This window comes from Tachyglossus aculeatus, chromosome 7, assembly GCF_015852505.1.
Source record: "Tachyglossus aculeatus isolate mTacAcu1 chromosome 7, mTacAcu1.pri, whole genome shotgun sequence".
Taxonomy (NCBI): Eukaryota; Metazoa; Chordata; class Mammalia; order Monotremata; family Tachyglossidae; genus Tachyglossus; species Tachyglossus aculeatus.
The window spans coordinates 3,455,243-3,482,266 of NC_052072.1; the positions used below are offsets into that span (position 1 = coordinate 3,455,243).

A 27,024-nucleotide genomic window follows, 5' to 3' on the forward strand; every position below is an offset into this window, starting at 1 on the left:
GAGCCCACTGTTGGGTAGGGACTGTCTCTCTGTGTTGCCAACTTGGACTTCCCAAGCGCTTAGTACAGTGCTCTGCACACAGTAAGCGCTGAGGCCCAGAGAATCAATCAATCAATCAATCGCATTCACAGTAAGTGCTCAATAAATGTGATTGATTGATTGATTCTCTGGGCCTCCGTTCCCTCATCTGTAAAATGGGGATGAAGACTGTGAGCCCCCCGTGGGACAACCTGATCGCCTTGTATCCCCCCAGTGCTCAGAACAGTGCTTGGCACATAGTAAGTGCTTAACAAATACCATCATCATCATTGTATCTACTCCAGCGCTTAGAACATATAGTAGGCGCTTAACAAATACTGACATTATTATTATTATTATTGTTATTATTATTCTCCCCAGCTTGCGTCCCTCCCAACTGCCTTTGAACCGTTTCCCTTCTCCTGGAAACATTCTCCAACCTCAACTTCTCTGCCACCGTCCTCTCCCGGTTCTCCTCCCGTCTCTCCGGCCGCTCCTTCTCCGTCTCTTGGGCGGACTCCTCCTCCCACCCCCAAACTGTGTGGGGGTCCCCCAAGGCTCAATTCCTGGTCCCCTTCTCGTCTCCATCTTCACCCCGTCCCTCGGAGAACTCACTCCCCCCTCCCTCAACTCCCACCTCTATGCAGATGATTCCCAAACCTCCCCCTCCAGCCCTCATCTCTCTAAGAGCCCGGGCTTGGGAGTCAGAGGACGTGGGTTCTAATCCCGGCTCCTCCGCTTCACTTCTCCGGGCCTCAGTGCCCTCATCTGTAAAATGGGGCTGAAGACTGAGAGCCCCATGTGGGACAGGGACTGTAATCCCCGCTCCTCCACTTCACTTCTCTGGGCCTCAGTGTCCTCATCTGTAAAATGGGGCTGAAGACTGAGAGCCCCACGTGGGACAGGGACTGTGTCCAACCTGATTTGCTTGTATTCATTCATTGTCGTATTTATTGAGCATTTACTGTGTGCAGAGCACTGTACTAAATGCTTAGAAAGTACGATTCAGCAACAGAGTCAAGCCCTGCCCATTCATCTATTCATTCATTCATTCATTCATTCATTCAATTGTATGAATGAATGAACTCTATGCGAATGAACTCAACTCCCACTCTATGCGGATGATTCCCAAACCTCCCCCTCCAGCCCTCATCTCTCTAAGAGCCCGGGCTTGGGAATCAGAGGACGTGGGTTCTAATCCCGGCGCCTCCGCTTCACTTCTCCGGGCCTCAGTGCCCTCATCTGTAAAATGGGGCTGAAGGCTGAGAGCCCCACGTGGGACAGGGACTGTAATCCCCGCTCCTCCACTTCACTTCTCCGGGCCTCAGCGCCCTCATCTGTAAAATGGGGCTGAAGACTGAGAGCCCCACGTGGGATAGGGACTGTAATCCCCGCTCCTCCACTTCACTTCTCTGGGCCTCAGTGCCCTCATCTGTAAAATGGGGCTGAAGACTGAGAGCCCCCCGTGGGACAGGGACTGTAATCCTCGCTCCTCCACTTCACTTCTCTGGGCCTCAGTGCCCTCATCTGTAAAATGGGGCTGAAGACTGAGAGCCCCCCGTGGGACAGGGACTGTAATCCCCACTCCTCCACTTCACTTCCCTGGGCCTCAGTTCTCTCATCTGTAAAATGGGGCTCACTGAGCCACACCGCTACTTTGTGAGCCCCACATGAGCCAACCTGATGACCTCGTATCTACCCCAGCGCTTAGAACAGCGCCTGACATATTAAATGCTTAACATACCATTATTATTATTATTAATAATAATAAAGGGACAACTCAAACAGTGCTGCTCAGCGGAAAGAGCCCGGGCTTGGGAGTCAGAGGTCATGGGTTCCAATCCTGGCTCCGCCACTAATTGGCTGTGTGACTTTGGGCCAGTCACGTAACTTCTCTGTGCCTCAGTTACCTCATCTGGAAAATGGGGGGTTAAGACTGTGAGCCCCACGTGGGACAACCTGGTCACCTTGTATCCCCCCAGCGCTTAGAACAGCGCTTTGCACATAGTAAGCTCTCTTCCTCCAAGGCCCTACTGAGAGCTCACCTCCTCCAGGAGGCTTTCCCAGACTGAGCCCCTTCCTTCCTCTCCCCCTCGTCCCCCTCTTCATCCCCCCCATCTTACCTCCTTCCCTTCCCCACAGCACCTGTATATATGGATATATGTTTGTACAGATTTATTACTCTATTTATTTTACTTGTACATATCTATTCTATTTATTTTATTTTGTTAGTGTGCTTGGTTTTGTTCTCCATCTCCCCCTTTTAGACTGTGAGCCCACTGTTGGGTAGGGACTGTCTCTATATGTTGCCAACTTGTACTTCCCAAGTGCTTAGTACAGTGCTCTGCACATAGTAAGCGCTCAATAAATACGATTGATGATGATGATAGTAAGAGCTTAACAAATGCCATCATTATTATTATTAACTCCCAGGGGCGAGTTGCAGCGCCTGCCAAACGTAGCAGCCGGAGACTCGGTCCCCGTCTGTCGCTCGCCGAGATGAGCTGTTCCCTCTGTGGGGAAAAATGGCCCGCTTCCCAGCTCCCGGCATTCAGGGCGGGAACCAACGGGTTGGGAATCGTCCAGCCGGGAAGGGCGGCCCATCCCCGCCTGAAAAAGCCGGGGAACGGAAGCCAGAGAGACGGATGGGGTTGGAGCGGCGTGGGCGACCGCTCGCTCTCTTTCTGCCCAGCCTTTTTGGAAATCTACCGTGTCCGTCGTCGTTCAGTGGTATTTTGTACTTCCCAAGCGCTTAGTACAGTGCTCTGCACATAGTAAGCGCTCAATAAATGCGATTGATGATGATGATGATGATTTATTGAGCGCTTACGGCGGGCAGAGTGGGGTACAAAGCGCTTAGGAGGAGGTGGTGGGAGACGTCGGCCGCCCGCGGGGAGCTTGGGGCCGGCCTTTCCGCCCCCTTGCTCGGGAAGCAGTCCAGCGATAATTCCCATCTCTGCCACTTGTCATCATCATCAATCGTATTTATTGAGCGCTTACTATGTGCAGAGCACTGTACTAAGCGCTTGGGAAGTACAAATTGGCAACATCTAGAGACAGTCCCTACCCAACGGTGGGCTCACAGTCTAAAAGGGGGAGACGGAGAACAAAACCAAACGTACTAACAAAATAAAATAAATAGAATAGATATGGACAAGTAAAATAAATAAATAGAGTAATAAATATGTACAAACATATATCCATCTACCCAGGTGCTGTGGGGAAGGGAAGGAGGTAAGATGGGGGGGATGGAGAGGGGGACGAGGGGGAGAGGAAGGAAGGGGCTCAGTCTGGGAAGGCCTGGGAAGTCAGCTGTTTGACTTTTGGGCAGTTGACACCTGTCCACATATTTTATTTTGTCGTCCGTCTCCCCCTTCTAGAGCGTGAGCCCTTTGTCGGGCAGGGACCGTCTCTAGATGTTGCCATCTCGTACTTCCCGAGCGCTTAGTACAGTGCTCTGCACACAGTCAGCGCGCTCAATAAGTACAATTGACTGAATGAATGAAAGTCACTTCTCTGGGCCTCAGTTCCCTCATCTGTGAAATGGGGACTAAGACTGTGAGCCCCAAGTGGGACTCCCTACCCAACAGTGGGCTCACAGTCTAAAAGGGGGAGACAGAGAACAAAACGAAACGTACTAACAAAATAAAATAAATAGAATAGATATGGACAAGTAAAATAAATAGAGTAATAAATCTGTACAAACATATATCTATATATCCAGGTGCTGTGGGGAAGGGAAGGAGGTAAGATGGGGGGGATGGAGAGGGGGACGAGGGGGAGAGGAAGGAAGGGGCTTAGTCTGGGAAGGCCTGGGAAGTCAGCTGTTTGACTTTTGGGCAGTTGACACCTGTCCTCATATTTTATTTTGTCGTCCGTCTCCCCCTTCTAGACCATGAGCCCGTTGTCGGGCAGGGACCGTCTCTAGATGTTGCCATCTCATACTTCCCAAGCGCTTAGTACAGTGCTCTGCACACAGCGCTCAATAAGTACAATTGAATGAATGAATGAAAGTCACTTCTCTGGGCCTCAGTTCCCTCATCTGTGAAATGGGGACTAAGACCGTGAGCCCCAAGCGGGACAACCTGATCACCTTGTATCTCCCCCAGCGCCGAGAACAGTGCTTGGCACATAGTAAGCGCTTCACAAATACCATCAGTACTATTGAGAGAAGCAGCGTAGCTCAGCGGAAAGAGCCCGGGCTTTGGAGTCAGAGGTCGTGGGTTCGAATTGTCAGCTGTGTGACTTTGGGCAAGTCACTTGACTTCTCTGGGCCTCAGTTCCCTCATCTGGAAAATGGGGATTAAGACTGTGAGCCCTCTGTGGGACAAGCTGATTGCCTTGTAGCCTCCCCAGCGCTTAGAACAGTGCTTTGCATGTAGTAAGCGCTTAATAAATGCTATGATTATTATTATTTCTGGTGGCTGGCATTACCCACCGGCCCCGGCGGGCAAGGGGGTGGCAGGACAGGCCTCCCTTCTGGGCAGAGGGCCAGAGGAGGTGCCCCGCTTGCGGTTCTCGAGCGGCATGGGCGGGCAAAGAGGGGTCTCCCTCAGCACCTCCCGTTCCTCTTGGACCGGAGAAGCAGCGTGGCTCAGTAGAAAGAGCCCGGGCTCGGGAGTCAGAGGACGTGGGTTCTAATCCCGCCTCCTCCACTTGTCTGCTGGGTGACCTTGGGCAAGTGGCTTCACTTCCCTAGGCCTCAGTTCTCTCATCTGGAAAATGGGGATTAATAATAATAATGATGGCGTTTTATTAAGCACTTATTAGGTGCCAAGCACTGTTCTAAGCGCTCGGGAGGTTACAGGGTGATCAGGTTGTCCCACGGGAGGCTCACAGTCTTCATCCCCATTTTACAGATGAGGGAACTGAGGCCCAGAGAGGTGAAGTGACTTGAAGTCACACAGCTGACAAGTGGCAGAGCCGGGATTTGAACCCATGACCTCTCCTTCCAAAGAGACGGTCCCTACCCCACGACGGGCTCACCGTCTAGAAAGGGGATTGTGAGTCTCTGAGGGATAGATTTGCGTGGCTCAATGGGGAGAGCCCGGGTTTGGGAGTCAGAGGTCATGGGTTCTTATCCCGGCTCCGCCAGTCGTCAGCTTTGTGACTTTGGGCAAGTCACTTCACTTCTCTGGGCCTCAGTTCCCTCATCTGTAAAATGGGGATTAAGACTGTGAGCCCCCCATGGGACAACCTGATCACCTTGTAACCTCCCCAGTGCTTAGAACAGTGCTTGGCATATGGTAAGTGCTTAATAAATGCCATTATTATTATTATTATTCTCTGTGCCTCAGTTACCTCATCTGTAAAATGGGGATGAAGATTGGGAGCCCCTCATGGGACAACCTGATCACCTTGTCCCCTCCCCAGCGCTTAGAACAGTGCTTTGCAGATAGTGAGTGCTTAACAAATGCCATTATTAGAGAAGCAGCGTGGCTCTGTGGAAATCAGTCAATTCATTCATTCATTCAATTGTATTTATTGAGCGCTTACTGTGTGCAGAGCACTGTACTAAGCGCTTGGGAAGTACAAATTGGCAACATCTAGAGACAGTCCCTACCCAACAGTGGGCTCACAGTCTAAAAGGGAAAGAGCACGGACTTTGGAGTCAGAGGTTATGGGTTCAAGTCCCAGCTCCGCCAGTTGTCAGCTGTGTGACTTTGGGCGAGTCACTTCACTTCTCTGGGCCTCAGTGACCTCATCTGTAAAATGGGGATTAAGACTGTGAGCCCCACAAGGGACAAACTGATGACCTTGTAACCCCCAGCACTTAGAACAGGGCTTGGCACATAGTAAGCGCTTAATAAATGCAGTTTTTGTTATTATTTTTGGGTTTGTATGTGATCTTATCACCTGCCGGGCCTAGTGGCTAGAGCACACATCTGGGAGTCAGAAGGACCTGGGTTCTAATCCCGGCTCCGCCGCTTGTCTGCTGGGTAACCTTGGGCAAGTCACGTCACTTCTCTGGGCCTCAGTTCCCTCAGCTGTAAAAATTTGTTCATTCATTCATTCAATCGTATTTATTGAGCGCTTAATGTGTGCAGAGCACTGTACTAAGCGCTTGGGAAGTCCAAGTTGGCGACGTATAGAGACGGTCCCTACCCAACAGTGGGCTCACAGTCTAGAAGGGGGAGAATGGGAATGAAGACTGGGAACCCCACGTGCGACAGGCATTTTGTCCAACCCAATTTGTATCCACCCCAGTGCTTAGTACAGTGCCTGGCACATAGTAAGCGCTTCACAAATACCATAATCATTATTATTATTACTCCAGTTCACAGCTCACAGTGCGCGCTTAATGAATGCCGTAACAATTTCGTCCGTTGGTTATGTGTTGAGCGCTTTTGTCCTCTGGGTATCTCTGCTCTTATCTTTTAGACTGTGAGCCTACTGTTGGGTAGGGACCGTCTCTATATGTTGCCAACTTGTACTTCCCAAGCGCTTAGTACAGTGCTCTGCACACAGTAAGCGCTCAATAAATACGATTGATTGATTGATTATTTTATTTTTGACAAATTCAGTCTACTTGTTTCCAACGTGAGTTCAAAGGCAGGGACCTTGTCCTATTCTCTTCTTTCCCAAACACCTTCCAGTGTTTCCACAAGCAGTAGGTGCTCAATAAACGTGTTGACGGTGAGGGGAGAATGGGAGTGTCTTTTTTTTTTTTCCCGAAAGAGAAAGCAGAACCTCGATGCTCATTTACAAACCTCACGCGTGTTTTCTGTATGTTCTTTTGGACGGCATAGAAGGCAGGGAACCTGTCAAAATGCGGCCTAGAGAATTTGAAATACCCAGCAGCGGGAATTCCGTCAAATATCTCCGCTGGCATGTTCATTGATGTCTTTTTTTTTTTTTTTTGGTAGGATTTCTACAACTGGCCTGATGAATCCTTCGATGAGATGGACAGCACGCTAGCCGTTCAACAGGTAATCTTTTTGGGTTTTTTTAATTTCCCCCCACTCCGTTGGAAATCCCCGTCAGACTTTTCCCCGGAATCCTGGCCCGGAAACAGAGCCTGCTACGCCTACTTGTTGTCCGTCTCCCCTTTCTAGACGGTGAGCCCGTCGTGGGGTAGGGACCGTCTCTATCTGTTGCCGAATTGTACTTTTCGAGCGCTTAGTCCAGTGCTGTGCACACAGTAAGCGCTCAGTAAATGCGACTGAATAAATGAAAGAACCCTTTTCCTGGCAGAGAGTAGTTCTTTGCTAAACTATTAATAATAATAATAATAATAATGGCACTTATTAAGTGCTTACTATGTGCAAAGTACTGTTCTAAGCACTGGGGAGGTTACAAGGTGATCAGGTTGTCCCACTGGGGGCTCACAGTCTTCATCCCCATTTTATAGTTGAGGTAACTGAGGCACAGAGAAATGAAGTGACTTGCCCAAAGTCCCACAGCTGACAATAGGCAGACCCGGGATTTGAACCCATGACCTCTGACTCCAAAGCCTGGGCTCTTTCCACTGAGCCACGCTGCTTCTCAGTAGTGTACATAGCTCAGTAATAGCGTATATAGCTATAATTCTATTTATTCTGATGGAATTGACACCTGTCTACTTGTTTTGTCGTCTGTCTCCCCCTTCTAGACTATGAGCCCGTCGTTGGGTAGGGACCGTCTCTCTATGTTGCCGATTTGAACTCCCCGAGCGCTTAGTCCAGTGCTCTGCACACAGTGAGCGCTCAATAAAGAGCTCAACAGAGAAGCAGCGTGGCTCAGTGGAAAAGAGCATGGGCTTCGGAGTTCAGAGGTCATGGGTTCAAATCCCGGCTCCGCCAACGGTCAGCTGTGTGACTCTGGGCAAGTCACTTCACTTCTCTGTGCCTCAGTGACCTCACCTGTAAAATGGGGATAAAGACCGTGAGCCCCCCGTGGGGCAACCTGATCACCTTGTAACCACCCCAGTGCTTAGAACGGTGCTTTGCACGTAGTAAGCGCTTAATAAATGCCATCATTATTATTATTATTGTTAATAATAAACAACAATATTTATTTATTTTTATTTATAATAATATTTTATTTATAATAATATTTATTTACCATTATAAATAATAATAATAATAACGATGGCATTTATTAAGCGCTTACTATGTGCTTAATAAATATAAATATAAATAAATATTTATAAATAAATATAAATAAATATTTATAAATAAATATGAATAAATATAAATAAATGTTTATAAATAAATATAAATAAATATTTATAAATAAATATAGGTAAATATAAATAAATATTTATAAATAAATATAAAAATATTTATAAATAAATATAAGTAAATATAAATAAATATTTATAAATAAATATAAATAAATATTTATAAATAAATATAAGTAAATATTTATAAATAAATATAAGTAAATATAAATAAATATTTATAAATAAATATAAAAATATTTATAAATAAATATAAATAAATATTTATAAATAAATATAAATAAATATTTATAAATAAATATAAGTAAATATAAATAATTATTTATAAATAAATATAAAAATATTTATAAATAAATATAAGTAAATATAAATAAATATTTATAAATAAATATAAATAAATATTCATAAATAAATATAAGTAAATATAAATAAATATTTATAAATAAATATAAAAATATTTATAAATAAATATAAGTAAATATAAATAAATATAAATAAATATTTATAAATAAATATAAGTAAATATAAATAAATATTTATAAATAAATATAAATAATAAATATGACTGAATCAATAAACCCGATCCACGCCTCTGAGGCCCCACGGATTCTCCAGGTGTCCAGAGCCACGACTCTGGAAGTCGGGCCGGGCTGAAATGAAGGAGGATCCCGGCGTGGCGTGGGGTGGGAAGACCCGGACGGAGACGGACGGGCAAGGGTGATATTGGAGACCGGAGTCCTGGCGGGAAGGAGCGTTCCCTTCCTCCTTCCCGCCCTTCCCTCCCTCCCATCCCACCGGCTGGCGGCCCATTCCCAGTTTACTGTGCCGAGGGAGAGAGCACAAAGGTCGGGCCCGGCTCAGTAGCCATTTGGCCGGTGCCCGGGTCCCGGCGGCGCTGGGGGTGGGAGAGGTTCACCCTAGCCTACCCGCTTCATCTTTCTTCTTTATGGTATTACAGAGAAGCAGCGTGGCTCAGTGGAAAGAGCCCGGGCTTGGGAGTCAGAGGTCCTGGGTTCAAGTCCCGGCCCCGCCTATTGTCAGCTGGGTGACTTTGGGCAAACCACTTCACTTCCCTGGGCCTCAGTTCCCTCATCTGTAAAATAGGGATGAAGACTGTGAGCCCCAGCACTTTGAACAGTGCATTGCACATAGTAAGCGCTTAATCAATCAATCAATCAATCGTATTTATTGAGCGCTTACTATGTGCAGAGCACTGTACTAAGCGCTTGGGAAGTACAAATTGGCAACACATAGAGACAGTCCCTACCCAACAGTGGGCTCACAGTCTAAAAGGGGGAGACAGAGAACAGAACCAAACATACAAACAAAATAAAATAAATAGGATAGAAATGTACAAGTAAAATAAATAAATAAATAAATAGAGTAATAAATATGTACAACCATATATCCATATATACAGGTGCTGTGGGGAAGGGAAGGAGGTAAGATGGGGGGATGGAGAGGGGGACGAGGGGGAGAGGAGGGAAGGGGCTCAGTCTGGGAAGGCCTCCAATGGTATTGAAATGCTTAAGAAATGCCGTCATAATAATAATAATAATAATATTAAATGAAGGAGCAAGTCGGAGTGGTGCAGAAGGGAATGGGAGAATCAATCAATCAATCAATCATTTTTATTGAGCGCTTACTATGTGCAGAGCACCGTACTAAGCGCTTGGGAAGTACAAATTGGCAACATATAGAGACAGTCCCTACCCAACACTGGGCTCACAGTCTAAAAGGGGGTTTTATAGTAGAGGAGGAGGGTTTATAGTAATAATAATAATAATAATGGCATCTGTTAAGCGCTTCCTATGTGCAAAGCATAGTCAGGGAAGCCTTCTTGGAGATCATCAGGGTGGGCTCAGTGCCTGTCCCACACGGGGCTCACAGTCTAAGTAGGAGGGAAAACAGGGATTGAATTCCCGTTTTATGGATAATAATAGTGATGGTGGCTTTTGTTAAGCGCTTACTATGTGCCCAGGACCCTACTAGGCGCTGGGGTATGTACGGGATCATCAGGGTGGGAACAGTCCATGTCCCACATGGGGCTAACCGTCTAAATAGGAGGGGGAATAGGGATTGAAGAAGCGGGGCTTAGTGGAAAGAGCCCGGGCTTTGGAGTCAGAGGTCGTGGGTTCGAATCCCGGCTCCTCCACTTGTCAGCTGTGTGACTTCGGGCAAATCACTTCACCTCTCTGGGCCTCAGTTCCCTCATCTGGAAAATGGGGATTAAGACCGTGAGCCCCCCGAGGGACAACCTGATCACCTTGTAACCTCCCCAGCGCTTAGAACAGTGCTTGGCACAGTCAGAGGTCATGGGTTCAAACCCCGGCTCCGCCTCTTGTCAGCTGTGTGACTTCGGGCAAGTCACTTGACTTCCCTGGGCCTCAGTTCCCTCATCTGGAAAATGGGGGTTAAGACTGTGAGCCCCCCGAGGGAACAACCTGATCACCTTATAACCTCCCCAGCGCTCAGAACAGTGTTTTGCACATAGTAAGCGCTTAATAAATGCCATCATTATGATTATTGTTATTGAGGGACCCCATTTTGCGGGTGAGGAGACTGAAGCACTCGTCTGTCGGGTGACCTTGGGCAAGTCGCTTCACTTCTCCGTGCCTCAGTGACCTCACGCGTCAAATGGGGATTGAGAGTGTGAGCCCCACGTGGGACAGGGACTGTGTCCAACCTACTTACCCAGTATCTACCCCAGCACTTAGTACAGTGCCTGGCACGTAGTAAGCGCTTAACAAATACCATTTGAAAAAAACCCCCCAAAACAAAACTTGCCCAGAGAAGCAGCGTGGCCTAGTGGCAAGAGCCCGGGCTTGGGAGTCAGAGGACGTGGGTTCTAATCCTGCCTCCGCCACTTGTCATTCATTCATCATTCATTCATTCAGTTGTATTTATTGAGCGCTTACTGTGTGCAGAGTACTGGACTAGGCGCTTGGGAAGTACAAGTTACCAGGAAGCAGCGTGGCTCAGTGGAAAGAGCCCGGGCTTTGGAGTCAGAGGTCATGGGTGCGAGTCCCGGCTCCGCCAGTTATCAGCTGTGTGACTTTGGGCAAGTCACTTGACTTCTCTGGGCCTCAGTTACCTCATCTGTAAAATGGGGATTAAGACTGTGAGCCCCCCGTGGGACAACCTGATCTCCCTGTAACCTCCCCAGTGCTTAGAACAGTGCTTTGCACATAGTAAGCACTTAATAAATGTCATCATTATAAGTTGTCTGCTGTGTGACCTTGGGCAAGTCGCTCCACTTCTCTGGGCCTCGGTTCCCTCATCTGTAAAATGAGGATTAAGACTGTGAGCCCCACGGGGGACCACCTGATAACCAGCTTTCTACCCCAGCGCTTAGAACAGTGTCTGGCCCATAGTAAGTGCTTAACAAATACCATCATCATCATTATTATTATTATTCAATGGGCCAGTGGGAGAGCCGGGATTCGAACCCACGCCCCTTGACTTCCAGGCCTGTGCTCTTTCCACTAAGCCACGCGGCTTCTCACAGAAGATGCTGGGGAGTAATAGTAATAATAGTGGCATTTATTAAGCGCTTACTTGTGCGAAGCACTGTTCTAAGCGCTGGGGAGGTTATAAGGTGATCAGATTGTCCCACGGGGGGCTCACAGTCTTCATCCCCATTTGACAGATGAGGTAACTGAGGCCCAGAGAAGTGAAGTATATATGTATATATGCTTGTACATATTTATTACTCTATTTATTTATTTATTTATTTTACTTGTATATATCTATTCTATTTGTTTTATTTTGTTAGTATGTTTGGTTTTGTTCTCTGTCTCCCCCTTTTAGACTGTGAGCCCACTGGTGGGTAGGGACCGTCTCTATATGTTGCCAACTTGTACTTCCCAAGCGCATAGTACAGTGCTCCGCACACAGTAAGCGCTCAGTAAATACGATTGATGATGATGATGATGATGAAGTGACTTACCCAAAGTCACACAGCTGACAATTGGCGGAGCCGGGATTCGAACCCGTGACCTCGGACTCCAAAGCCCGGGCTCTTCCCACCGAGCCTCACGGAAAAATGAATTTCAGAGAGACGATGAGGTTCGGCTCTCCTGCCCGATGGAGGCTCAGAACTGCGATTGTGCCAGAATGAAACCAGATCCCGTTTCAAAATGAAACACAATGATGTGAAAATAGAAACGTTTGGAGCTCTTTGGTTTTTGAAGTCTGCCATACCAATTGTGTCCGAAATGCTACATTTTTTTTTTTTGGTAATTAACTACCAAGCTTCATTTAGATAACTTACGGGAGCTCTTTTGTTTTTGAAGTCTGCCATACCAATTGTGTCCGAAATGCTACATTTTTCTTTTTTTTGGTAATTAACTACCGAGTTTCATTTAGATAACTTTCGGGGCCTTCATTTATTTATTTATTTATTTTACTTGTACATATCTATTCTATTTATTTTATTTTCTTAGTGTGTTTGGTTTTGTTCTCTGTCTCCCCCTTTTAGACTGTGAGCCCACCGTTGGGTAGGGACCGTCTCTAGATGTTGCCAACTTGGACCTCCCAAGCGCTTAGCACAGTGCTCTGCACACAGTAAGCGCTCAATAAATACGATTGATTGATTGATTGATTCTTCTTCTTTTCAGTATATTCAGCAGAACATACGAGCAGACTGTTCCAACATCGACAAAATCCTCGAACCCCCTGAAGGGCAAGATGAAGGCGTCTGGAAGTATGAACATTTAAGGTAGGAATTTACGAAAGGAATTTCTGAGTAGTAAAACCCTGTAATAGTAAGAACCCTTAATTCACTTTATTATTATTATTATGATGATGATGATGATGATGATGATGATGATGATGATGATTAGTAGTAGTAGTAGTAGTAATAATGATATTTATTAAGTGCTTACTATGTGCATAGCACTGTTCTAAGCGCTGAGGAGGTTACGACGTGGTCAGGTTGTCCCACATGGGGCTCAATCATCATCATCATCATCAATCGTATTTATTGAGCGCTTACTGCGTGCAGAGCACTGTACTAAGCGCTTGGGAAGTACAAATTGGCAACATTTGTTCTCTGTCTCCCCCTTCTAGACTGTGAGCCCACTGTTGGGTAGGGACCGTCTCTAGATGTTGCCAGCTTGTACTTCCCAAGCGCTTAGTACAGTGCTCTGCACACAGTAAGCGCTCAATAAATACGATTGATTGATTGATTGATTGATATAGAGACAGTCCCTACCCAACAGTGGGCTCACAGTCTAAAAGGGGGAGGCAGAGAACAAAACCAAACATACTAACAAAATAAAATAGACTAGATATGTACAAGTAAAATAAATAGAGTAATAAATATGTACAAACAATCCGCATTTAATCCCCAGTCTTAATCCCCATTTTCCAGATGAGGGAACTGAGGCGCAGAGAAGTGAAGTGACTTGCCCAAAGTCACACAGCTGACGATCGGCAGAGCCGGGAGTCGAACCCATGACCCCTGACTCCAAAGCCCGGGCTCTCTCCACTGAGCCACGGTAGTAGTAGTAATAATTTTTGGTATTATTATGGTGGTATTTGGTAAGCTCTTTTGTGGGGCAAGCGCTGCACCAAGTGCTGGGGTTGACTCACGATAAGCAGTCAGTCGTATTTACTGAGCGCTTACTGTAGGCAGAGCATCGTACTAAGCGCTTGGGAGAGAACAGTAGAGCAGACACATTCCCTGCCCTCAACGAGCTTGCAGTCTAGCCATTCATTCATTCAATCATATTTATTTATTGAGCGCTTACTGTGTGCAGGACACTGTACCAAGCGCTTGGGAAGCAGTGTGGATCAGTGGAAAGAGCCCGGGCTTTGGAGTCAGAGGTCATGGGTTCGAATTCCGGCTCCACCAACTGTCAGCTGGGTGACTTGGGGCAAATCACTTCACTTCTCTGGGCCTCAGTTACCTCATCTGTAAAATGGGGATGAAGACTGGGAGCCCCCCGTGGGACAACCTGATCACCTGGTAACCTCCCCAGCGCTTAGAACAGTGCTTTGCACATAGTAAGCGCTTAATAAATGCCATCATTATTATTATTATTGCAAGTTGGCTGTCCCACCTGGGGCTCACGTTCTGAAAGGGGAGGGAAAGCAGGTTTTGAATCCCCATTTTACAGAAGAGGAAACGGAGGCCATTGAAGTGAAGTGACTTGTCCAAGGTCCCACAGCAGCGTGGCTCAGTGGAAGGAGCCCGGGCTTTGGAGTCAGAGGTCGTGGGTTCAAATCCCGGCTCCGCCAAGTGTCAGCTGGGTGACTTTGGGCAAGTCACTCCACTTCTCTGGGCCTCAGTGACCTCATCTGGAAAATGGGCATTAAGACTGTGAGCCCCCCGTGGGACAACCTGATCACCTTGTAACCTCCCCAGCGCTTAGAGCAGTGCTTTTGCTTAATGAATGCCATTATTCCTACTACTACTAATAATAAAGTGAATTAAGTGTTCTTACTATTATAGGGTTTTACTACTCAGAAATTAATAAATGCCATTATTATCATTATTATTATTATTATTATAGAGAAGCAGCATGGCTCGGCGGAAAGAGCCTGGGCTTTGGAGTCAGAGGTCGTGGGTTCAAATCCCTGCTCTGCCAATTGTCAGCTGTGTGACTTTGGGCAAGTCACTTCACTTCTCTGTGCCTCAGTTACCTCATCTGTAAAATGGGGATTAAGACTGTGAGCCCCATGTGGGACAACCTGATCACCTTGTAACCTCCCCAGCGCTTAGAGCAGTGCTTTTGCTTAATACATGCCATTATTACTACTACTACTAATAATAATAAAGTGAATTAAGCGTTCTTACTATTACAGGGTTTTACTACTCAGAAATTAATAAATGCCATTATTATCATTATTGTTATTATTATTATAGAGAAGCAGCGTGGCTCAGCGGAAAGAGCCCGGGCTTTGGAGTCAGAGGTTGTGGGTTCAAATCCCGGCTCCGCCAATTGTCAGCTGGGTGACTTTGGGCAAGTCACTTCACTTCTCTGGGCCTCAGTTACCTCATCTGTAAAATGGGGGTTAAGACTGTGAGCCCCCCGTGGGACAACCTGATCACCTTGTAACCTCCCCAGCTCTTAGAACAGTGCTTTTGCTTAATAAATGCCATTATTACTACTACTACTAATAATAAAGTGAATTAAGCATTCTTACTATTACAGGGTTTTACTAAGAAATTAATCAATGCCATTATTATTATTATTATTATTATTATTATTAATTACCACCCAGCCTTCAGAATCGCCTAGCACCTACTTTGGGCTTGAAATGAACAGGGGGGAATTGTAGCCGAAGACCCCCATCTTTTCTGTCTGAGGGCGTAGCTAGGATAGGCCACTTCCTTTATTTGCTCCGACCGCTTGTAAATTTGTAAATTTGGGGGTCCCCTGTTGTTATTCTTTGAACTTTCTCTTCTTTCCATGCTCACAGCTAGTGTATTTTTTTTTTTTTGAATGATCCACTCATTGTAATTTTTAAATGATCCACCCATTATAATGTCCAGGCCCTCTCCCTCTCCCCCCCTCAGTGCTCTTACTACTGTGAAGTTTCCTCCTTTTTTAAAATAATAATAATTATGGTATTTGTTAAGTGCTTACTAGGTGCCAGGCACTGTACCGAGCGCTGGGATGGGTACAAGCAGGTCAGGCCGGACACAGTCCCTTGTGTCCAGCCCCACAGTCTCCAGCCCCATTTTCCAGGTGAGGGAATTAAGGCCCAGAGAAGCGGAGGGACTTGCCCAAGGTCCCACAGCAGACAAGATTAGAACCCACGACCTGACTCCCAAGCCTGGACTCTGTCCACTTCGCCACTGTCCACGGGGGAAGCAGCGTGGCTCAGTGGAAAGAGCCCGGGCTTTGGAGTCAGGGGCCATGGGTTCGAATCCCGGCTCTGCCAATTGCCAGCTGTGTGACTTTGGGCAAGTCACTTCACTTCTCTGGGCCTCAGTTCCCTCATTTGTAAAATGGGAGTGAAGACTGTGAGCCCGCCGTGGGACAACCTGATCTCCTTGTAACCTCCCCAGCGCTTAGAACAGTGCTTTGCACATAGTAAGCGCTTAATAAATACCATTATTATTATTATTATTATTATATGTCAGCTGTGTGGACTTTGGGCAAGTCACTTAATTCCTCTGGGGCCTCAGTTACCTCATCTGGAAAATGGGGGTTAATATTGTGAGCCCCCCCCGGGACAACCTGATCACCTTGTAACCTCCCCAGCGCTTAGGACGGTGCTTTGCACGTAGTAAGCGCTTAATAAATGCTATTATCATTATTATTATTATTATTATTATTATTATTACTACGCCACGCTTCTATGGTAATTGTTAAGGGCTTACTATGTGCCAGTCACTGTACCAAACACCAGAGTAGATGCAAGCTAATCAAGTTGGACACAGTCCCCGTCTCACACGGGGCTCACACCTTTAGTCCCCCTTTTTCAGATGGGGAAACCGAGGCACAGTGAAGGGATTTGTCCAAGGTCACTCAGCAGACATGGGTCAGAGCCGGGATTAGAACCCAAGCCCTCTGCGTCCCAGGCCCGGGCTCTACCCACTAGGTTTCCATGAGAACCAGCCTGGTGTAGGAAGCGCTTAGTACAGTGCCCTGCACACACTTCCTTCCTCTCCCCCTCGTCCCCCTCTCCATCCCCCCATCTTACCTCCTTCCCTTCCCCACAGCACCTGTATATATGTTTATATGTTTGTACATATTTATAACTCTATTTATTCATTTATTTATTTTACTTGTCCATATCTATTTATTTTATTTTGTTAGTATGTTTGGTTTTGTTCTCCGTCTCCCCCTTTTAGACTGTGAGCCCACTGTTGGGTAGGGACCGTCTCTAGATGTTGCCAACTTGTACTTCCCAAGCGCTTAGTCCAGTGCTCTGCACACAGTAAGCGCTCAATAAATACGATTGATGATGATGATGATGATGAGTAAGCGCTCAATAAATATGATTGAATGAGTAGAGTCCGGGCTGGGAGTCTGAAGGACCTGAGTTCTAATCCCAGCTCTGCCACTTGTCTGCCGTGTGACCTCGGGCAAGTCACTTCCCTTCCCTCTGCCTCCGTTCCCTCATCTGTAAAATGGGATGTAAAGTGTCTGCCCACCGTAAGCTTTCAGGAGACATCCATTCGGTCGTATTTATTGAGCGCTTACTGTGTGCAGAGCACTGTACTGAGCGCTTCAGACACCAGTGAGGCCATCTGCCTGATCTTTACCTTATCTTTATCAGCCTATTTAAATCTTTGCTTAGAGTTTTGGCCATTCCGGGATTTCCATCCACCTAGGATATTTGACTGAATGCCTCCTGGGATCATTCAAAAGTTTGGTAGGGAAGAAAGAAAGTATTCACTCATCATCAATCATCATCAATCGTATTTATTGAGCGCTTACTGTGTGCAGAGCACTGTACTAAGCGCTTGGGAAGTCCAAATTGGCAACATATAGAGACGGTCCCTACCCAACAGTGGGCTCACATTTCAGTCGCATTTATTGAGCGCTTGCCGTGTGCAAAGCCCTGTACTAAACTCTTGGGAGAGGACAGTAATAATAATAATATTGGTATTTGTTAAGCGCTTACTATGTGCCAAGCACTGTTCTAAGCACTGGGGTAGATACAAGGAAATCCAGTTGTCCCACATGGGGCTCCCAGTCTTCACCCCCATTTTACAGATGAGGGAACTGAGGCCCAGAGAAGTGAAGTGACTTGCCCGAGGTCACACAGCAGACAGGCGGTGGAGCCGGGATTCGAACCCATGACCTCTGACTCCAAAGCCCGGGCTCTTTCCACCGAGCCACGCTGCTTCCCGGTACAGCAGTGAACAGATACATTCCCTGCCCACATCGAGCTTACGGTCTAGAGATGAGTTTACGGTCTAAAGCATGCCGGGTATTTTGATGTCTCCGTAATAATGATGGTATTAATCAATCAATCAATCAGTCGTATTTATTGAGCGCTCACTGTGTGCAGAGCACTGTACTAAGCGCTTGGGAAGTCCAAGTTGGCAACATATAGAGACAGTCCCTACCCAACAGTGGGCTCACAGTCTCCCCCTCGTCCCCCTCTCCATCCCCCCATCTTACCTCCTTCCCTTCCCCACAGCACCTGTATATATGGATATATGGTTGTACATATTTATTACTCTATTTATTTATTTATTTATTTATTTTACTTGTACATTTCTATCCTATTTATTTTATTTTGTTGGTATGTTTGGTTTTGTTCTCTGTCTCCCCCTTTTAGACTGTGAGCCCACTGTTGGGGAGGGACTGTCTCTGTGTGTTGCCAATTTGTACTTCCCAAGCGCTTAGTCCAGTGCTCTGCACATAGTAAGCGCTCAATAAATACGATTGATGATGATGATGATGATGATGATAAAAGGGGGAGACAGAGAACAAAACCAAACATGCTAACAAAATAAAATAAATTGAATAGATATGTACAAGTAAAATAAATAAATAGAGTAATAAATCTGTACAAACATATATACATATATACAGGTGCTGTGGGGAAGGGAAGGAGGTAAGATGGGGGGATGGAGAGGGGGAGAGAGTATTAAGCACTTATTATGTGCCAGGCGCTGTACTAAGCGCTGGGGTAGATACCAGGTAATTGGGTTGGACACAGTCCCCGTCCCACGTGGGGCTTAGAGTCTCCATCCCCATTTTATGGATGAGGGAACTGAGGCCCAGAGAAGTAACTCGCCCAAGGTCACCCAGCAGACAAGTGGCGGAGCCAGGATTAGAACCCATGACCTTTTGCTTAGTGCTTTGCATTATTTATTTATTTATTTTACTTGTACCTCTCTATTCTATTTATTTTATTTTGTTAGTATGTTTGGTTTTGTTCTCCGTCTCCCCCTTTTAGACTGTGAGCCCACTGTTGGGTAGGGACCGTCTCTAGGTGTTGCCAATTTGGACTTCCCAAGCGCTTAGTCCAGTGCTCTGCACATAGTAAGCGCTCAATAAATACGATTGATGATGATGATGATGATGATGATAAAAGGGGGAGACAGAGAACAAAACCAAACATACTAACAAAATAAAATAAATTGAATAGATATGTACAAGTAAAATAAATAAATCAATAAATAGAGTAATAAATCTGTACAAACATATATACGTATATACAGGTGCTATGGGGAGGGAAGGAGGTAAGATGGGGGGATGGAGAGGGGGAGAGACGAGGGGAAGAGAGTATTAAGCACTTATTATGTGCCAGGCGCTGTACTAAGCGCTGGGGTAGCTACCAGGTAATTGGGTTGGACACAGTCCCACGTGGGGCTTAGAGTCTCCATCCCCATTTTATGGACGAGGGAACTGAGGCCCAGAGAAGTAAGTTGCCCAAGGTCACCCAGCAGACAAGTGGCGGAGCCAGGATTAGAACCCATGACCTTTTGCTTAGTGCTTTGCTTTATTTATTTATTTTGCTTGTACCTCTCTATTCTATTTATTTTATTTTGTTAGTATGTTTGGTTTTGTTCTCCGTCTCCCCCTTTTAGACTGTGAGCCCACTGTTGGGTAGGGACCGTCTCTAGATGTTGCCAATTTGGACTTCCCAAGCGCTTAGTACAGTGCCGTGCACATAGTAAGCGCTCAATAAATACGATTGATGATGATGATGATGACCTTCTGACTCCCAAGCCCGGGCTCTACTCAGTGCCGCTTCCCATATCTACCGTCTCTCCGCTGGGCGCTCAATGCAGTGCCTGGCCCGTGCTAAGCGCTTAACAAATACCGTGGAAAAATAAAAATAAAACAAAAGCAAGCTATCCCCTGAGGCTAAAATGGAGGTGACCTTTTGACCAGTTTGCTGGGTTGTGCAAGAGAAGCAGCGTGGCTCAGTGGAAAGAGCCCGGGCTTTGGAGCCAGAGGTCATGGGTTCGAATCCCGGCTCCGCCACGTCTGCTGTGTGACCTCGGGCAAGTCACTTCACTTCTCTGAGCCTCAGTTCCCTCATCTGTAAAACGGGGATTAAGACTGGGAGCCCCACGTGGGACAACCTGATCAATCAATCAATCAATCGTATTTATTGAGCGCTTACTATGTGCAGAGCACTGCACTAAGCGCTTGGGAAGTACAAATTGGCAACACATAGAGACAGTCCCTACCCAACAGTGGGCTCACAGTCTAAAAACCTGATCACCTTGTATCCCCCTCAACGCTTAGAACAGTGCTTTGCACATAGTAAGCGCTTAACAAATGCCATCATTATTATTATTATTGTGTCCTACCTGATTAACTTGTATCCGCCCCGGCGCTTAGAGCAGTGTTTGGCACATAGTAAGAGCGTAACAAGTACGATAATAATGCGTGTGCGCCGTTCTGATAACTTCGGCGATTGGAATCGGAGCGGCGGGATTTGCGGTTCGGTCGGTGCCCCGGGGAAGCCGGATGGAGGATGGAGGAATTCCCCACATGCCAACCGTCTTGTTTGTATCTTGATTTTTAGGCAATTTTGTCTGGAGCTGAATGGGCTTGCCGTCAAACTTCAGGTAATTTGTATGGCGTGCGGAATCCACCAGGATAGATCTCTCCTTCCCCCTCTCTCCTTCCCACTGAAATCATGGGCGGAAGTTGTGATATTGTCCTTATGTGTGGGCGATTTTCCGGTTTCGGCGTTCCTTAAAATCGTACTGGAGTCTCGGCTGGCTCGGATCGGGGCCCCGCCGTGGGGGAAGCGGGCTTTCCCCTCGCAAGGGAATAATTTCCCTCTCCTTTCCCCCCGGTGGAGCAGCAGCCCGGTGGTGGTTCCTGAGGGGGTGCCTGTGTAGACGCCTCCCCCCCCCGCCACCCCGGGATGCACGTCGAGGGGAGAATCGGGCCCTTTTTTCCCCCCTCCTTTTCCGTCATCCGGCGCCAATTATTTCCACAGAGCGAGTGCCACCCGGACACCTGCACCCAGATGACAGCCACGGAGCAGTGGATTTTCCTCTGCGCCGCTCACAAAACTCCCAAAGAGGTGAGCGTCTCGCACCCCAAACCCGCGGGAGGAAGGTGGGCCTGCTCCCCCAAACTGGCTCCGGCTGTCTGCGCCCCATCCTCCGTTTCCCATAATGATAATAATAATAATTTTGGTATTTGTTAAGCGCTTACTAAGTGCCGTTTCCCCTAATAATAATAGTAATAATGATTTTGGTATTTGTTAAGCGCTTACTAAGTGCCGTTTCCCCTAATAATAATAATGATTTTGGTATTTGTTTAGCGCTTACTAAGTGCAAAGCACTAAGCGCTGGGGAGGATACAAGGTGATCAGGTTGGCCCGTGTGGGGCTCACAGTCTTCATCCCGATTTTACAGATGAGGGAACTGAGGCACAGTGAAGCGACTTGATAATAATAATAACGGCATTTATTAAGCGCTTGCTATGTGCAAAGCACTGTTCTAAGCGCTGGGGAGGTTACAGGGTGATCAGGTTGTCCCACGGGAGGGGCTCACAGTCTTAATCCCCATTTTACAGATGAGAGAACTGAGGCCCAGTGAAGTGACGTGATAATAATAATAACGGCATTTATTAAGCGCTTGCTATGTGCAAAGCATTGTTCTAAGCGCTGGGGAGGTTACAAGGTGATCAGGTTGTCCCACGGGGGGGCTCACAGTCTTAATCCCCATTTTACAGATGAGGGAACTGAGGCTCAAAGAAGTGAAGTGACTTAATAATAATAACGGCTTTAATTAAGCGCTTGCTATGTGCAAAGCACTGTTTTAAGCACTGGGGAGGTTACAAGGTGATCAGGTTGTCCCACGGGGGGGCTCACAGTCTTAATCCCCATTTTACAGTTGAGGGAACTGAGGCGCAAAGAAGTGACATGACTTAATAATAATAATAATAATAACGGCATTTATTAAGCGCTTACTATGTGCAAAGCACTGTTCTAAGCGCTGGGGATGTTACAAGGTGATCAGGTTGTCCCACAGGAGGCTCACGGTGTTTATCCCCATTTGACCGATGAGGTAACCGAGGCCCAGAGAAGTGAAGTGACTTGCCCAAAGTCACACAGCAGGCAAGCGGCGGTGCTGGGATTAGAACCCATGACCTCTGACTCCCAAGCCCGGGCTCTACCCCGTAGGCCATGCTAGGGGCAGATTCCCTGTTCGCCCGCGTGAAGTTTTCCAGTCCTAGTTAAACAACGGCTTCCTGGGAATCAGGCAGGGAAGCAGTGCGGCCTCGTGGAAAGAGCCTGAGCCTGGGAGTGAGAGGACCTGGATTCTAATCCCATCGCCGCTACTACTACTACTACTACTACTACTACTACTACTAATAATAATAATGGCATTTATTAAGCACTTACTATGTGCAAAAAGCACTGTTCTAAGCGCTGGGGAGGTTACAAGGTCATCAGGTTGTCCCACATGGGGCTCACAGTCTTAATTCCCATTTTACAGAAGAGGGAACTGAGGCTCAGAGAAGTTAAGTGACTTTGCCTGCTGTGTGACTTTGGGCAAGTCACTTCACTCCCCTGGGCCTTGGTGTCCTCATCTGTAAAACAGAAATTAAGACCGTGAGCTCCGTGTCGGACATGAACTGTCTCCATCCTGATTATGAGCTCGTTGTGATCAGGGAATGATGATAATGATGACATTTATTAAGCGCTTACTATGTGCAAAGCACCGTTCTAAGCGCTGGGGAGGTTGCAAGGTGATCAGGTTGTCCCATGGGGGGCTCACAGTCTTCATCCCCATTTTCCAGATGAGGGAACTGAGGCCCAGAGAATAATAATAATAATGACATTTATTAAGCGCTTACTATGTGCAAAGCACTGTTCTAAGCGCTGGGGAGGTTGCAAGGTGATCAGGTTGTCCCATGGGGGGCTCCCAGTCTTCATCCCCATTTTCCAGATGAGGGAACTGAGGCCCAGAGAATAATAATAATAATAATGGCATTTATTAAGCACTTACTATGTGCAAAGCACTGTTCTAAGCGCTGGGGAGTTTACAAGGTGATCAGGTTGTCCCACGTTGGGCTCACAGTCTTCATCCCCATTTTACCGATGAGGGAACTGAGGCCCAGAAAAGTGAAGTGACTTGCCCAAAGTCACACAGCTGACACTTGGAGGAGCCGGGATTTGAACCCATGACCTCTGACTCCCAAGCCCGGGCTTTCTCCACTGAGCCAGGCTGCTTCTGCAAATGTGTCTGTTTGTCCTCTCCCAAGCGCTTAGTGCAGTGCTGTGCCCACAGTGAGCGCTCAATAAATGCGATTGGATGAAGGAATTAGTTCGGCTCTACCCCAGTGCTTAGTATAGTGCCCAGCACATAGTAAACGCTTGACAGCTACCAAAAGAAGAAAATAAAATAAGTTAAAAGAGCGTTCCTTTGGGAGGTGTCCCCAGATGGGAAAGGGAATGGACTCTGTCCATTTTAGACTGTGAGCCCACTGTTGGGTAGGGACTGTCTCTATATGTTGCCAATTTGTACTTCCCAAGCGCTTAGTACAGTGCTCTGCACATAGTAAGCGCTCAGTAAATATGATTGATTGTCCGAAATGGATCTCAGCGGAGAAAGACGTGGGCAGGGACGTTGTGTCGTCCTCTCCCGGGTGCTTAGAACATCATCATCATCAATCGTATTTATTGAGCGCTTACTGTGTGCAGAGCACTGTACTAAGCGCTTGGGAAGTACAAATTGGCAACATATAGAGACAGTCCCTGCCCAACAGTGGGCTCACAGTCTAGAAGGGGGAGACAGAGAACAAAACCAAACATACTAACAAAATAAAATAAATAGAATAGATATGTACAAATAAATAAATAAATAAATAGAGTAAAAAACATGTACAAACATATATACATATATACAGGTGCTGTGGGGAAGGGAAGGAGGTAAGATGGGGGGGATGGAGAGGGGGACGAGGGGGAGAGGAAGGAGGGGGCTGAGTGTGGGAGGGCCTCCTGGAGGAGGTGAGCTCTCAGCAGGGCCTTGAAGGGAGGAAGAGAGTGAGCTTGGCAGGTGGGCAAGTCTTTTAGACTGTGAGCCCACTGTTGGGTAGGGACTGTCTCTATATGTTGCCAGTTTGTACTTCCCAAGCGCTTAGTCCAGTGCTCTGCACATAGTAAGCGCTCAATAAATACGATTGATGATGATGATGATGATGATGATGGGCAGAGGGATTGGGGGGCATTCCAGGCTCGGGGGAGGACGTGGGCCGGGGGTCGATGGCGGGACGGGCGAGAACGAGGCCTAACGGGGAGGAGATCGGCGGCGGAGGAGCGGAGGGTGTGGGCTGGGCTGGGGAAGGACAGAAGGGAGGGGAGGGAGGAGGGGGCCAGGGGATGGACAGCTTGGCACGTAGTCAGCGCTCAGTAGGTAGCATCGATTGCCGCCCTGCTAATGTTTTGTGATTTCTGTGTGTTTTCGGCAGTGTCCCGCCATAGATTACACCAGGCACACGTTGGATGGGGCTGCTTGTCTGCTCAACAGCAACAAATACTTCCCCAGCAGGTAAAACTCGGCTTCAAAACCGGGGCATCTCTTAGCTGATCCATGGGGGAGGGTGGAGTTGGGGGGGGTCCGGTGGAGGTTTCGGGGGTGAGAGTCTTTTAGACTGTGAGCCCAATGTTGGGTAGGGACCGTCTCTATATGTTGCCAATTTGTACTTCCCGAGCGCTTAGTACAGTGCTCTGCACATAGTAAGCACTCAATAAATATGATTGATTGATTGATTGATTGAGAGGGGCCCATTCCAAGCGGCGAAGACCCTGCTCGCGGGCCTTCGTCGCGCACCCGACCCCGGACGAGCGACGTCCGGGACGCCCCCAGAACGGGGGAAGGAGAGAAGCAGCGTGGCTCGGCGGAAAGAGCCCGGGCTTTGGAGTCAGAGGTCGTGGGTTCGAGTCCCGGCCCCACCCCAAGTCTGCTGTGTGACCTTGGGCAAGTCGCTTCACTTCTCCGAGCCTCAGTTCCCTCATCTGTCAAAATGGGGATTAAGACTGGGAGCCCCACGTGGGACAACTTGATCACCTTGGGTCCCCCCCCAGCGCTTAGAACGTACATAGTAAGCGCTTAACAAATGCCATCATCATCATCACACTTAATGATGGCATGTATTAAGCGCTTACTATGTGCAAAGCACCGTTCTAAGCGCTGGGGGGGATACAAGGTGATGAGGCTGTCCCACGTGGGGCTCCCAGTCTTCATCCCCATTTTCCAGATGAGGCCCAGGGAAGGGAAGTGACTTGCCCAAGGTCACCCAGCTGACAAGTGGCGGAGCGGGGATTTGAACCCATGACCTCTGACTCCAAAGCCCGGGCTCTTTCCCACTGAGCCACCCTCCCCTCCGCTCGGCCCAGATTCCCCCCGCGCGGATCGGGGACCGGGACCAGAATCGATCCGCCCATCGATGGGGTCTGGCGAGCGCTTTCTGCGCGCAGAGCACTGGGCTAAACGCTTGGGAAAGTGCAGGCCCGCAGAGAGCTTCCAGTTCAGTCATTCATTCAGTCGGATTTATTGAGCGCTTTCTGTGTGCAGAGCACTGTACTGAGCGCTTGGAAAGTACAATGCGGCAGTAAAGAGGGACAGTCCCTGCCCACAACGGGCCACGACGAGCTTCCAGTTCAGTCATTCAGTCAGTTGGATTTATTGAGCGCTCAATATGTGCTGAGCACTGTACTAAGCGCCTGGAAAGTACAATGCGGCAGTAAAGAGGGACAGCCCCTGCCCACAACGGGCCACGACGAGCTTCCAGTTAAGTCATTCAGTCAGTCGGACTTATTGAGCGCTCAATGTGTGCAGAGCACTGTACTAAGCGCTTGGAAAGTACAATGCGGCAGTAAAGAGGGACAGTCCCTGCCCACAATGGGCCACGACAAGCTTCCAGTTCAGTCATTCAGTCAGTTGGATTTATTGAGCGCTCAATATGTGCTGAGCACTGTACTAAGCGCCTGGAAAGTACAATGCGGCAGTAAAGAGGGACAGCCCCTGCCCAGAACGGGCCACCACGAGCTTCCAGTTCAGTCATTCAGTCAGTCGGGTTTATTGAGCACTTACTGTGTGCAGAGCACTGTACTAAGCGCCTGGAAAGTACAATGTGGCAGTAAAGAGGGACAATCCCTGCCCACAACGGGCCACGACGAGCTTCCAGTTCAGTCATTCAGTCAGTCAGACTTATTCAGCGCTCAATGTGTGCAGAGCACTGTACTAAGCGCTTGGAAAGTACAATGCGGCAGTAAAGAGGGACAGTCCCTGCCCACAACGGGCCACGACGAGCTTCTAGTTCAGTCATTCAGTCAGTCGGGTTTATTGAGCGCTTACTGTGTGCAGAGCACTGTACTGAGCGCTTGGAAAGTACAGTGCGGCAGTAAAGAGGGACAGTCCCTGCCCACAACGGGCCACGGCGAGCTTCCAGTTCAGTCATTCAGTCAGTCGGGTTTATTGAGCGCTTACTGTGTGCTGAGCACTGTACTGAGCGCTTGGAAAGTACAGTGCGGCAGGAAAGAGGGACAGTCCCTGCCCACGACGGGCCACGACGAGCTGCCAGTTCAGTCATTCAGTCAGTCGGGTTTATTGAGCGCTCACTGTGTGCAGAGCACTGTACTAAGCGCTTGGAAGGTACAATGCGGCAGTAAAGAGGAACAGTCCCTGCCCACAACGGGCCACGACGAGCTTCCAGTTCAGTCATTCAGTCAGTCGGATTTATTGAGCGCTTACTATGTGCAGAGCACTGTACTGAGCGCTTGGAAAGTACAATGCGGCAGTAAAGAGGGACAGTCCCTGCCCACAACGGGCCACGACGAGCTTCCAGTTCAGTCATTCAGTCAGTTGGATTTATTGAGCGCTTACTGTGTGCAGAGCTCTGTACTAAGCGCTTGGAAAGTACAATGCGGCAGTAAAGAGGGACAGTCCC

At 47.6% G+C, this 27,024-nt stretch overlaps 1 protein-coding gene across 1 annotated transcript in view; it reads left to right on the plus strand.

The window, feature by feature from the left end:
- MOB4 (MOB family member 4, phocein) overlaps nt 1-27,024 on the plus strand; it is a 42,363-nt gene that overhangs the window by 7,614 nt on the left and 7,725 nt on the right. The window contains exons 2-6 of the mRNA XM_038749614.1: nt 6,885-6,947; nt 12,799-12,899; nt 20,636-20,678; nt 21,059-21,145; nt 24,544-24,623. Of these exons, the coding sequence (XP_038605542.1) occupies nt 6,885-6,947; nt 12,799-12,899; nt 20,636-20,678; nt 21,059-21,145; nt 24,544-24,623 (374 nt within the window). The remainder of the gene's footprint in view (nt 1-6,884; nt 6,948-12,798; nt 12,900-20,635; nt 20,679-21,058; nt 21,146-24,543; nt 24,624-27,024) is intronic.